At 53.9% G+C, this 13237-nt stretch overlaps 3 protein-coding genes across 4 annotated transcripts in view; 2 read left to right on the top strand and 1 right to left on the bottom strand.

Moving 5' to 3' along the window:
• The window catches only part of FADS3 (fatty acid desaturase 3), a 25611-nt gene extending 24779 nt beyond the window's left edge, over nt 1–832 (top strand). For both annotated transcript variants that reach the window (XM_069108519.1, XM_069108520.1), the window contains exon 12: nt 321–832. In XM_069108519.1, the coding sequence (XP_068964620.1) occupies nt 321–372 (52 nt within the window). In that variant the 3' untranslated portion in view covers nt 373–832. The remainder of the gene's footprint in view (nt 1–320) is intronic.
• TMEM258 (transmembrane protein 258) overlaps nt 1–13237 on the top strand; it is a 428372-nt gene that overhangs the window by 275275 nt on the left and 139860 nt on the right. The gene's annotated exons all lie outside the window — the stretch shown is intronic.
• Nucleotides 5149–13237, bottom strand: part of FADS2 (fatty acid desaturase 2) — a 41115-nt gene continuing 33026 nt past the window's right edge. The window contains exons 8-12 of the mRNA XM_069108525.1: nt 11781–11878; nt 11128–11224; nt 10298–10377; nt 9463–9588; nt 5149–8978 (exon numbers count right to left, since the gene is read on the bottom strand). Coding sequence (XP_068964626.1) covers nt 8927–8978; nt 9463–9588; nt 10298–10377; nt 11128–11224; nt 11781–11878 — 453 coding nt within the window. The 3' untranslated portion in view covers nt 5149–8926. The remainder of the gene's footprint in view (nt 8979–9462; nt 9589–10297; nt 10378–11127; nt 11225–11780; nt 11879–13237) is intronic.

The following is a 13237-nucleotide window of genomic DNA, read 5'->3' on the forward strand; positions in this document are numbered from 1 at the left end:
ATCAGAGTCAGAGTTAGGAGTGGCCTTTGAGACCCTCTTTTTACAGAGGAGGAATGCCAAGTCTCATCAAAGGTCCCATAACTGGCAGGAAGGGCTGGGGTTAGAACCCAAATGTCCTGACTTCTATTCTTTTGCTTTCTTTATGAGTTTGTATTACTCAGTCAAGGTCAGGGGGCCATTGTGGATTGGTCAGCTGCCCTTTGTGTCAGTGTCACCCCCATTTCTGACCAGCTTTTCCCAAAGGTCCTGGGGAAGGGGAGGTCTCAGCATGCGCCCCCCCTCACCCTCTGCGGGCAAAAATGTCCCTTTCCTTTCCACAGGTCCCTGAAGAAGTCTGGTGATGCTTGGTTGGAGGCTTACCTCCATGAGTGAAGAGAGCCCAGGGCAGCTTTACCACCCTAGGAGGTGGGCATCCAGCCTCCCTCTGTGCAGGCCAAGCCCCAACTCTCAGCTTCACACACGATGGCTGATTTGGAGGGGGCGTTGGGGAAGGGGCTGGGCCAGTGAGCCCTTTGAAGATGGCATCTCTGCCAAGCTCAGCCCTGTACCACAGGGCCCCAGCTGTTCCCTCAGGGCCGGCACAGCCTCTTCTCCGGGGTCTTCCGAGGCCTGGGCCCACTTGGGTCTTTTGGGGCCCCTCCCCCGGGAGAGATCCCAGGGGACTTGTCCAGGGCATGGGGGCTCAGGGCCAGCCCCCACTGCAGAGAAGGAACCTGCAGACTTCCTTCTGAGTCTGTTCTCTGCCTCTGCCCAGGACTCCTGCTGGGCTCCAGCTCCTGCCTGATGTGTGGGCACTCTAGGTTAATGATTAAAAACACACAGAGAAGCCGGACACAGCCTGGGTCACTTGTGCATTGAGCCAGTTCTCTTTGCTCTGTTTGATTACCTGTGAAGTGGGACAGCTCTGGCTGTGGAGTCAGGGAGGAGCATGTGTGTGTGTGTGTGTGTGTGTGTGTGTGTGTGTAGGGTGCACGTGTGAATATGCATGTGTGTGCATGTGCACGCGTGTGTGAGACGTGTGTGTTTGTAGGTGTGTGTGCACGTGTGTGAGTGTGCACATGTGTGTGGGGGTGTGGGTGTGCACATGTGCGTGTGTGTATGTGTGTGTATAGATTTCTTGTTTCCTCTTCCCCGCCTCCCACCCCCAGCTAGGTTCCTGTGCTTTAAAGTTAAAGGGTCATAGGTCTAGAGTTACAAGCAATCTCATAAACCTCATTTTACAGTTGAAGAAACTATGGCTCACTTTGCTCAAGGTCACCCAGGAAGTACGAGTCAGAGGCAGGATTAGAATCCAGGGCCTCTGACTGCTGTGCCAGGCTCCCTGCCCCCCAGCCTGTTCTAAAGCCTGGGAAGCACACCTGTGGGCATGGCTGGGGAGGCTGAGCTGGGCCTCACCCATCAGCACTGGGGCAGAGAGGAAGGTAAAGCATACTCTGAGGTCTGGGCTGCTCCAGCATCCTCTGGGACAAGGGTGGCACCAGGCCCCTCTTCTGTTATCTCTGATCACTCATTCTTTCCTCCATGCCCCAGGGACTCAGCTGGCTCTCAGCTGTCAGGGGACCCCTGAGGTATCAGCTGGCCAGGTTCTGGGTCCTCCCTTCCCAGGGCTCAGTGCATTTTAACTAGGGATTGAGGGAGACTGAAAAGACTTCCAGAGCCCATAGGAAATGAATCCCTAATGGTGGGATCTCAGGCTCTGGGGAGGGAGTGAGTAGGGTTGGTAGAGGCCAGCCTAGTGCTATTCAGAACCCACAGATTGGTGGCCACTTTTTTGGACCAAGGCATAGACTGGAGCATCCCTGATGCTGGCCCCAGGGTGCAAGTAACTGCCACCAGTCTGACAGAGACCAGAGTGACTTTGTGTGACGCTGAATGTCCCCTCTAGAGGGAGACAAAGAGACGCAGAGGGAGACAGGATGAGAGACCAAGCAAGTAAGCAAGGACTCCCCTTGACGTTCCCGACTCTGACCCTTTGCCCAGGCTGTGCCCCACTCCTGGCATGCACCGCGTGCCCCCATCTCTACATCAAATGGAACCTCCTCATGTCCTTTGAGGCTCAGCTTACGGGCCACGTCCTACAAGAAGTCTGTCCTGCTTCCCTGGTTTCCTGACCACCTTCCCAATGACTGGATTTCCTTATCTGTGCTTCCTGCTGATTCTAGAATGTAAGCTCCTGGGGGGGGGGGCAGGGACTGTTTTCATTTTTGACTTCGTATTTCTCATGCCACGCTCAATCTGTATTGGGAGCTTGCTGAATGAATGGATGAAGGAGTGGATGGATGGATGGATGGGTGGGTGGACAGGTGGGTGGGTAGATGGTTGGATGGGTGGGTGGATGGGTAGGTGGGTGGATGGAACAGAGGAGAAAAGACAAATTATAGAAAGAGGCCTGGACCAGGCAGAGCAGAAAACCCAGATGGCTGAAAGACAGTGAAGTAGGACGGGAGAGAACGAGCCAGGGCTTGTACAAGTGGACAGGAGTTTCTGGAAGCTGCAAAGGAGGAGGAGGGAGGGCAGGGAGAGAAGGTTGGCTCCTTGGGGAGAGAAGATTGGCCAAGACTGGTGTAGTGGGTATCCCAAGCACGCCACTTGCCATAACCAAGCTTTTATTAAACACCAACTGTGTGCCATGTCCCATGCTGGATGATGGTGACATAGAGACTCAAAAAAAGGAAAAATTCTATCTCAAAGAGTCCACATTCTGTTGGGAAGAAGCCATGTGCACACACATGTATGTAAAATGAATGTATGCAGAATACAAGGTGGGGGGCATTAGGAAAAGCTTCCTTTAGGGAGACAAGTGACAGGCTCAGGGGGAGGGTGTGGCCCTGAGCTCCTCGTGTGGGGCTCATCCCCAGAGAGGGACAGGGATCCTGGCACCAGACCCTGGGGAGCTGTGCCCAGCCTTCCTTTGCCCATTCCCTGGCAGCCTCCACCACGATGGGCTGAGAGTTCCCAAGAACACACCTGCTGCCAGAGCTTGCCCTCCTGTGTCCAGCCTGCCCTTCTCTCTCCAGTTTTCCGGGTCCTGACAAGGCTCCTTGCAAGGAGGAAGCAGCAACCCAAACTCCCAGAGCCCAGGAGTGGGTGCCTCAGTAGCATGTGCCCCTGGCATGGGAGCTCTTGGGCACAGACCCTGCTCCCTGACCACTGTGAGCTCTTCCAGAGGAGGGACATTTTTTGAGGATTTTGGGTTCTAGGACAGGTGCTATCACACCTAATCTGGCCCCATCATTCCTTCAAGATAAGCCTCGACGTCCCCTTGGCAAATATAAGCGACTGGACTAGCTATCAAAAGGCCAGCTCCTTATGCCCATTCAGACATTCTGTGCTCCAGGTTCCTTCCAGGCTCTTCCTGTTCTAAGGTCCTTCTCAGTTCTGACATTCCCTGTTCAAACCCCATCCCATCTGACACTCCCTGTTCTAAGCCCCCTCCTAGCTCTGACATTCCCTGTTCAAGCCCCCTCCCAGCTCTGACATTCCCTGTTCTAAGCCCCCTCCCAACTCTGACATTTCCTGTTCTAAGCCCCTCCCAGCTGACATTCCCTGTTCTAAGCCCCCTCCCAGCTGAACATTCCTTTCTAAGGCCTCATCCAACCCTGACATTCCATGTTCCAAGGTCCATCCCAGCTCTGACATTCTCTGTTCTAAGCCCCCTCCCAGCTGACATTCCCTGTTCTAAGCCCCCTCCCAGCTGACATTCCCTGTTCTAAGACCCCTCCCAGCTCTGACATTCCCTGTTCTAAGTCCCCTCCCAGCTGACATTCCCTGTTCTAAGCCCCCTCCCAGCTGATATTCCCTGTTCTAAGCCCCCTCCCAGCTCTGACATTCCCTGTTCTAAGTCCCTCCCAGCTGACATTCCCTGTTCTAAGCCCCCTCCCAGCTCTGACATTCCTGTTCTAAGCCCCCTCCCAGCTGACATTCCTTTCTAAGGCCTCATCCAACCCTGACATTCCATGTTCCAAGGTCCATCCCAGCTCTGACATTCCCTGTTCTAAGATCCACCCCAATTCTGACACTGGGTTCTGGTTCTAAGGTTCCTGAATTCTGACACTCTCCCTTGACATATTTGAGACAAAAATGAGAAACTCTCCAGATTCTTCCAGCCCATGTAGAATATGGCTTAAAGTGATAAGCACTTCCTGGACCTCTAATAAGGGAAGGGACTTTGAAGATGAGCTGGCCCAAGCACTTTGTTTTTGTAAAGATAAGTTTTTTTGTAAAGATAAGTAAGGGGTGGAGAGAGTCTGGAGCATTTCCAGGGCCTCCGGCCTGATCAGGCTGTTTGGTAGCTGAGGAGTGGCAGACTACTCAAAGGCTGACAGCTGGAAGAGGTCTTCCCATGCCTGGACTTGACCCTTGCCACCCAGCCCTGAACATGGGCCCTGGCCCCAGACAAACAGAGCCATGGCAATAATTCTAGTGCCCAGAATCCCGGGTGTCTTTTTTGAAGGACAAACCTCACCAGGCCTTCAGGCAGCAGGGACAGAGCCAGGGGAAGGCATGGCAGGACCCCTCCGGTGTGTGGGGCTAGGTCAGAGGCATTGAGGAAGCTGAGGGTCTGGGAGGCCAGGCCCCTGGCAAGGGGATGGGTTGGGAAAGTCTACAATCCAGGTACTCAATTTACCGAGGAGGGAGGAGAGTGCAGCAGGACCCACTGATGAGATGTGGGCAGGATGGAACATGAAAAAGAGGCAGCTGAGACAGCGGCAGAGGGAGGCTCTGTGGACTGCATGGAAGGGCAAGGAGCCCAGTGGATTAGGGGGAAGGGCAGGAGAAGCTACCAGCCTTGGAGGGGGAGCACCAAAAATGTAGGCTTGGAGGGAGGAGGGCCCTGGGAGACCAAACCCCTCATTTACAGCAGAAGAAACTGAGGCCTGAAGAGACTTATCCAAGGCCGTACGGCTCCTAAACAGGCAGCGTTGAGAGTCAGACCCCGGCCCTGGGGCTCATGACATTCTTGATGCTGGACACTGAGCCCCTCCCTGACTCATTAGAGGCCCACCACCTTCCCACATGCGGCCAGGAAGCCCAGCCAGCCCCCTGCCACAGGCCAGGAGGCTGGTTCAGGACATCTTGTACCCCCAGGCCATGGCTCCAGCGGTGGGCCCGATTCCCAGAGGTTACATACCACAGCCAGACCTGGGCTTAACACAAAAGGTCGATTTTTATTGAGTAGCAAGGACACCAGAACAAAATGGGCCTTTCATTCATTCCCAAAACACTGTGGGGGGAGGAGGGGAATGGAAAGTCATAAAATCAAGCTCTTGTTTCCTAAGAATTCTGCCTCCATGGGGAGAAAGGGGACAGTGGCTTCAGGATGGGGGGAGGGGGTCAGGAAAGGTCCCTTTAAGCATGAAGAACTTTCAGTTCAGAACTACCACCAAGGAGAAAGAGCCGGCCCCAACCGAGAAACCCCAGGTCAACGGCGAGGAGATGGGGATTTCTCCTGCCCCTCCCCTCCCCCCCACTCCAGGCTGCAATGCTATGGACCTAAAACGGCACAGAGAACAAATCTGCTAGCAGGCCAGAGACCCGGCTGTGGAGGACAGGATGCCGGCACTCCTCCCAGCCCCTGGGCTCGTGCCTAGCCTGCTAGCTGCCTCGTCCCTGCTCTGTTCCCAGCCCTCTCACACCTGTCCTCTCCTAGTACAAACTCCTTTCCTCACTTTCTCCTTTCCAATCTTTAATCGTTCCTCTGGATCCCTTCCCTTCTCCTCCAGACCTCCCGGTCACTCCGTTCTCTCCTTGTCCAAGGGACAATCTTGTCCTCTGCAATTGCATAAGCAAGTAAGACTCAGGGTTCCCTTCCACATTACCATCTCCAACCAGCCTGCCCCCTCTAGCAGGCTCAGGGGCATTGATAGTGGGGGGGGGGGGCAGCGCTGGAGAAGGACGATTTTCCTGGGGACCCAAGGACTCCTCCATTGACAACAGCATAGATTCTAATCTAGTTAAGACTTTTAAAGAGAGTGCCCTGGACAGTGAATACTTTCAACTACCATCCCACACTTTTGGAACTGGGGTGGGGGAGAGCGTGATGGTGTCATAGGAATGGAAACAGCCTAAATCTAATTCTTGTGCTCAACCTGAAAAGAGTTATCAGCACAGATAACTAAGGAATAAAGAGCCCTTGTGGGCCCCAGAAGATAGAGGTTTGTGAGTCTCACACAACCTGCTGTAGAAGGAGCGAGTAGAATTGGGCATTTCTAAAGCAGAAAGGGGGCCCTGCCCAGCAGGGGGAGAAGAATCCCTCCACCTCATCTCCTTATCTCCTGAAGCTTCTGAATAAGGTGAGACTTGGCTGTTCACCTGGGCCACTCCTTCCAGCCCAACAATCCCTGGGCAGGCATCATTTCTTACCCTTATCAGGGGCTTCCTAAAAGACCAAGGATAGACGCCATCCATCCCCACCACCCAAAGCTTCATCTTGCCTCTGAGATTCATGTTAAGAGGGACTGGCCCCAGAACCAAAGATGCCGTTTCCTAGGGCTCCTCTGAGCTGCCCAGTTTAACCTTAAGCAAAACCAGACCTCTCCCAGGACCCAGAAGACTGGGCTTTCCTCAGTCGAGGACTAGGAAGGACAGAGACACCAAGGCTGGAAGGAGGGCCCATGGGGGAGACGGATCATGCTGGTGCTCCTAGAAAAGGGAAATCCTGGGTACTGGACACTAGAAATCCAGCCCAACCCCTTCATTTTACAGAGAAAGGAAACTGAGGTCCAAAAAGGGGAAAGAAGTCTGAAGATCCCCCATTGGCATTGGTCCTGGATATACAAGCGTGCCCCAAGGCATACTTGAAGGACCACTCGCCCCCATTACAGGATCAAAGAAAATGTTTGGGACTCTGGACCTCCCCCTATTAAGTAGCCCCTCCCAGCATCTGGGTCAAAAAACGGAGAACGTGGAGAATTTCCTTCTGACATCTTAAGGCCACTGTGATATGTGCCTGAGAGAGGCGGCCTGAGGTCAAAGGTTGTTCCTCCAAAGAGAAGGCAGCTCGGTCTAGTAGAAAGAGGAATGGATTCAGGGCCAGACAAGTCGGGTTTGAAACCTTGCTCCTCACTACCTGTGTGGTCTCAGGCAAGCCTTTCTGAGTCTCAGTTTCCCTGTCTGTAAAAGGAGGGGAGCTTGGACCCTCAGCAATCCCTGAGGTCTCCCTCCCCCCTCTGGCTTTCTAAATTGATGTTCCCCAATTAGGGCAAACCCAAATAGGCACCAAGCACTAACGCTGTGTTGGGAGTGGGGCAGGTGAACCCCGCTGCCTTCAGGGTTGGGACATACCTGAAGGCAAGGCAGAAAACCCTCCAGAGACATTCAAAGAAAGCAGGATGAGCAGCTGCCTCAGTTGCCCATTTGTTCTGGGCATTCTCAAAAGGCAACCTGGGGCTGGGGGATACTGGGCACCTCGCCATGGGGTGGAGTGGGACAGGAAGTCCACAGAGTTCTAACTTCTGGACCAGCTCTGTAGGGGAAGAGGCAGCCAGGATGCTCTCAGGAGGAAAGAGGGCACCAGGTGTTTAATCTGAAACCAGGCTGAGCTGGTCACAGGTTCACAGGGCATCAGACTTGAAGGGAGCCTTGGGGGCCATCCAGTCCAAGCCCCTTATTTGAGAATGAAGCCCAAATTGCTTTCTCAGAGTCATACAGGAAGTCACTGAGCTGGAATTTGAACTCAGGTCTCCTCTTCTCACCGCACCAGGCTGATCGTCTGAGGGAGGCCCCCAAAGGCTCTGGTCTGAAGAACCACCCACATTTCAGGACAAATCAGCAGGCAGTTTGTGAGCTGCTCAGGTTCAGTGGGAAATGGCCAGTACAGTGGAGGGCTGAGGGCCTTTCCAAGCAAGGCCTGGTTAGGCAGGCCCCAAAGAGCAGGTCTGAGGGCTAGTGATTATCACAACTTCCCAGGGGGTGCAGAGAGGGATGGAGTGAGGCCCAGAGGCTAGGCCAGCAACTGGCAGAGGGCCCCTACCCTGCCATCAGACAGGAGTTGGGGCAAGGCTGGTGACTGAAGATAACATTGCCCATCTCCTTCTTTCCCTCGGGAAAGAGAGAGCTGGGAATCACGGCAGGGTAAAGAAGGAGGGCAAACTGTCATGTGAAGGCCAGAAGCAGAAACCAGGCTTGGAATGTGATAGGGAATGAGACCCAACATTTAGGCTCAGATCTGAGAGACTCCAATGGCTAAAGGGCCCAGCATGTCTTCCAACCACTACACCCCCATTCCCTGAAAAGAACCAAGTCGGATCAGCCACTGCCAGATGCCAGGAAATTGGAGGAGGGAATTGTTAGAGAGACAGAGACAGAGACAGACAGAGAGGAGGGAGGCAGAGAAAGAGGAAGAAAGAGGGAGAAGGGAGAGACAGAGAGTGAAGAGAGGGAGAAACAGAGACAGAGACTGACAGAGAGGAGAGAGAGATAGAGAAGGGAGAGACAGAGAAAGAGTGAAGAGGAGAGAGAGAGAGAGAGAGAGAGAGAGAGAGAGAGAGAGAGAGAGAGAGAAGAGGAAGAGAATGGGGAGAGAAGGGGAGGCAGAGAGACAGAGAAGAGAGAGACAGAGAGAGAAGGGAGAGAGAAAGAATGAAGAGAGGGAGAGAGAGAGAAGAGAGGGAGAGAATGGGGAGATAGAGAGAAGGGGAGGCAGAGAGACAGAGAAAAGAGAGAGAGAAAGAGGAAGAAAGAGAGAAGGGAGAGACAGAGAAAGAGTAAAGAGAGGGAGAGAGAGAGAGGAGAGAGGGAGAGAATGGGGAGAGAGAGAGTTGGGGAGGCAGAGAGACAAGAGAGGAATGAGGTGCTAAGGGGGCTCCCGAAGGGGTTTCCTGAAATGACCCTGGGCCCTGTTGGAGGAACTCAGATTGCTCGAACTTAAATGTGCTGATCAGCCCCTCCCTCCTTTCCCCACAGTCCCTAAAGGTGGGTGGGGGCTTCATTTGTGGAGATAAGCATCCAACCAGAGGTCTCCTGATTTCTTCAAGGACCTGTGGAGAGAAAGAGGTGGCTCTTGGGGTCATGGAGCTCAGGAACATTAGAGGGCATCTAGTTCAACATTCTCATGTTACATATGGGGAAATTGAGGCCCAGGGTAGGGTGTGCCCTGGGTTTGAGTCCCAGCTCTGGTACTGACAAGCAGTGTGACCTCACCTCTATGGGCCTCATTTTTTCCCATCTGTGAAATGTGGGAGTCAGTCTACATGGTCACTGAAGTGTCTGAGGCCCTTGATTCTCTAGTGAAGGGTCGGGATTCAAATCTAGATCTTTCTGGCTGCCCTATCCATTTGCAGACAGAACAACCTCCTTTTCCTGCCATCTTGTGACCCCAAGGTTCTGGGCACGGACCCAGGAGATCTTGCTGAGGCGTTCCCTCTGGTAGCTGTGTGCCAATCACCAGGCGTGCTCCCCCAGGGTACCACATCCCTCCTGTCAGAGCTGGACCCCCAGGCCCACCCATCCACCAGCTCTTACCCCACAACATCCTGGAGGGCTCTCATGAGGGGCTTCTCTTGGTAAAGGATGCCATGCTTTGCACACAGAGACTTGACCAGGGGGGCGATCTTGTGGTAATTGTGACGTGGCATGGTGGGGAAGAGACTGGAGAAGGGGCAAGGAGACAGCAGGTGAGCAAGGCCTAGAGGGAGACCATCTGAGCTCCCCCTTCCCTCTTCAGACGAAGAGACTGATGATCAGAGAAGACCAGTGATAACTCAGCTACCTAGCCAGTTTATGGTGGGGTGGGAACCTGAACCCGGATCTTCTGCTTGCTCACTGAATATTCTGGGAAGGGCATAGGCAGAGAGAAGTCCCAGAGAGGGGACTCCCCTTCACCAAAGCAGACCAGCATCTGCCCTTCAATGGATCATCTTAGAAAGGGACCTGGGACGTTGCACAGAGAAGTGACTTGCCCAGGATCACACAGTCAGAATGTGTCAGGGGTGAGATTTGAACCCAGATCTTTCTGCCTCCACGACTAGCTCTCTTTCCGGGGCCACAACTGCCTCTCAATGGTGCAACAGCAGCTGCCCTGTGCCCACGATGGGACCCAAGGCTGCAGATGAGCTGCCCTGGCGCAAGGGTCTTTGTGCCTCTGGGCACATTTGTCTACATCAGGCGTGTGTGCCATGGGAGGATTTAATGTAGAGGGCCAGGAGCTGTGTCAGGCCCACAGACCAAGTGCCTCTGCATTGGCTGGGCCTCCCACCTGCAATGATTTTTCTCCTCCTCTTAAATCCCAGGCTTCCTTTGAGACTGCTGCCTCCAGGAGGCCTTTCCCGGCCCCTCCCCAGCCCACGCCTGTACTCACTGGTGTTCAATCTGAAAGTTGAGGTGTCCACTGAACCAGTCATTGAAGAGGGACTGCTCCACATTACAAGTGGCTGAAAGCTGTCAGGGAGAGGAAGGATGAGAGACAAGGGAGGAGCCGCTGTCCCCGGGGCAGCCTGGCTCCTGGGGCCAGGTGGGGAATCTCCCTGTCCAGCCATCCCATCGATACCAGCACCAGAATCACCCAGGATCCAAGCTGGCAGGGACCCCAAAAGCAGCCCCTCAGTGGCGTCCCCCCATAGCCATCTGGGACAGGGAACTCACTACCTGTGTAGGGGACAGGCCTCATCATTAAGAAGCTTCCCCTTGGGTCAGTCTCAAATGGTTTCTTTGTCACTCGCCATTGTTACGTCTCATTCTGCCTCGGGGAACCAAGCAGAGAGAAGCTAATCCCTTTTCCCCAAGATAGCACTTCAGAGAATTTTGTTATTATCTACCTCATAAATCATCAAGCTGACAAACCATATTACTGTTAACCCCCTCCCACCCCACCCAGTCCTTCTCCCTGGCTCCTCTAAGCTGTCCCCAGGTGGCCTGCCCTCTCTCCAGTTCCCTCACTATCCCTGGTGGCCTGCTCTCCCTGAAGCCGGACCTTGATCCCAGACACACTGCTCCAGCCACAGCGTATATGACGCCCCCAATGGCGGGGCTCCATTCATTCCTCTGCATGTAGACTGGGTTAAGTAAAACTTAGGGCCAATAGGTCCAAATTATTATCCACCAGAGAATCTCATTCCTCACGTGCTCACATCCCCCAGCGATGAAAGGGAAGACGCCGCTGACCCTCTTCCCACCTGCCACAGCCCTCACCTGGCTACTCAGCCAGTCTTGGTATCTCTCCCGATCGATGTCCATAGGAATATGATTCATCTGTGTGACCCACACAAACCAGTGGCTCTCCAGGAACCTGGGGGGAGAGCACAGGCAGGACAGTGAGCTGAGCCTCTATACACACCCAAGGTCCCCTTGGGGCTTCTAACGGCCTGACAACCTCGGCATTAGGGAGGGGAGTCACAGAGAAGACAGTGCCTTCATTGCTCACGGGGACTACCCACTCATGCCAGGAGATCGATGGAAGGTCGGTGTCCCAGTGCTGTCCAGCAGGTGGGAGGAGGTTCAGGGGAGTCTGCTGGAGTCTAGGCCAGTAGATGTTTCCCCACATGGCTCAATGCCCAAAGCAGGCACAGTGATAAGCAGGCAGCGGGCACCTGGGCATGGTCTGTACTGTCCGGAGCAGCAAGGCTAAGACAGGATATGGAACTTTTTAATCTGGAAGTGTCCTTGACACTGGCCTGAACTCCCTGAACACTGACTAGTCGAGGGCCTGCGGGCCTAAGGCAGTCTTCATTCCCTCAGAGAGCAAAGGGGAGGGGACCCCTGGGGCCTTTAAAGAAGTGATCCTTGAGCAGGAGAGACAAGCTTTGCTCCTGGTCCCCAAGAATGACTCGGCACAGCCTGGCTACCTGATGAAGTTGAGGAAACAGAGAGATCCCAGGACTCCGTAGAAAGGGACGTAGGTGATGAAGAATCTCGTGTAGTAACTGATGGCCCAGGCCAAGTCCTAGGGAGAGAGACGAGATTAGATGCCAGGCCTCACACTGCTGGGTGTGCCGTGGTGTGAGTGTGAGTGTGTGTGTGCGTGTGTATATGTGAGTGTGTGTGCATGTGTTTGTGTAAGAGCATGTGTGAGTATGTCAGTGTGAGTGAGTGTGTATAGGTGTGTGAGTGTGAGTGTGTGTAAGTGTGTTTGTGAGCGTATGTGAGTGTGTGTATGTGAGAGTGTGTGTGACTGTGTGTATGAGTGTATGTGAGAGTGTGAGTGTGTCAGTGTGTGTAGGTGTGTGAGTGTTCATGTGTGTAAGTGTGTGTGTTTGTGAGTGTATGTGAGAGTGTGGGTGCGTGTATGTGAGAGTGTATCTATGTGAGTGTGTAAGAGCATGTGTGAGTGTGTATGAATGTGCATGGATATGAGTGTGTGTGTGTGAGTGTTTGTGAAAGAGCATGTGGGAGTGTGTACGTGTGTGTGTGTGTGCATGCACATGTACCAGGGGAAGGGCTACATTTACAGACTTTACCTAAAGCACTAACAGACATCGTCCTATCAGGGGCTAAATAATCCAATAGGTGCTGCTATGGCCATTGTGATGCCCACTTCACAGATGGAGAAACTGAGGCCAGGGAAATAAAGGGACTTGCCTAGTCTCCCACAAGGCGCTGAGTGTTGGAGGTGGGGCCTGACCCTGTAGTGCATGGTCACTGTTGACGAGGACAGACGGTGCTTCCTCTGCGTTCTGCACCGTCCCACACCTGCCAACGCCACCTTCTACACAAAGGATCAGAGTCCAGAGCCAGAAGGGCCCTCAGGGGCCTCCTCATTTTATACAGGGGAGGATGACAGGGAGACTGGAGCCCAGGGACTTGCCAGAGAGTCTGTCAGTAGCAAAGTCAGGATTTGAACCCAGGCCCTTTGACTTCAGAGTCACGGCTCCTTCCTGCCTGTATTGGGGAGGTCCCACAGAGGTGGGAGTGCAGAGTGAGACATTCATGCTCAGAGGTGACCAGAGTGTCTGTGTGTCCCAGGTTCTCTTGTTTTGAGGGAGGGATTCTGCAGAGTGGGAGGGGCAGGGGAGCCAGGTCCGGGATAATACCCTGCTGGACCCGCGTTCCTTGACCACATCCATCGTTGGCCCTGGGGGCATTGATCTTGGCCACAGTGCCAGGGCCGCCTTCCCTACCTGAAATGGCTTTAATGAAGCCACACGGCCTTGACCCTGGGGCCCTTCCCCTGTATTTCTCTGGCCAAGGGAACTCCCAGATGAGGAGACTCCCTCCAGTAATGCAGAGTGGCAGCTTGTTGATGCCTCAGGGGCCTTAAGAGAGCAGCCTAAGTCACTGAGAGGTAAAGGTCAGGTCAGAGGGT

The sequence above is a fragment of the Petaurus breviceps genome, unplaced genomic scaffold, assembly GCF_028583685.1.
Source record: "Petaurus breviceps papuanus isolate PSGF00001 unplaced genomic scaffold, PetGlider_PUasm1.0 90397, whole genome shotgun sequence".
In the NCBI taxonomy this organism is placed as follows: Eukaryota; Metazoa; Chordata; class Mammalia; order Diprotodontia; family Petauridae; genus Petaurus; species Petaurus breviceps.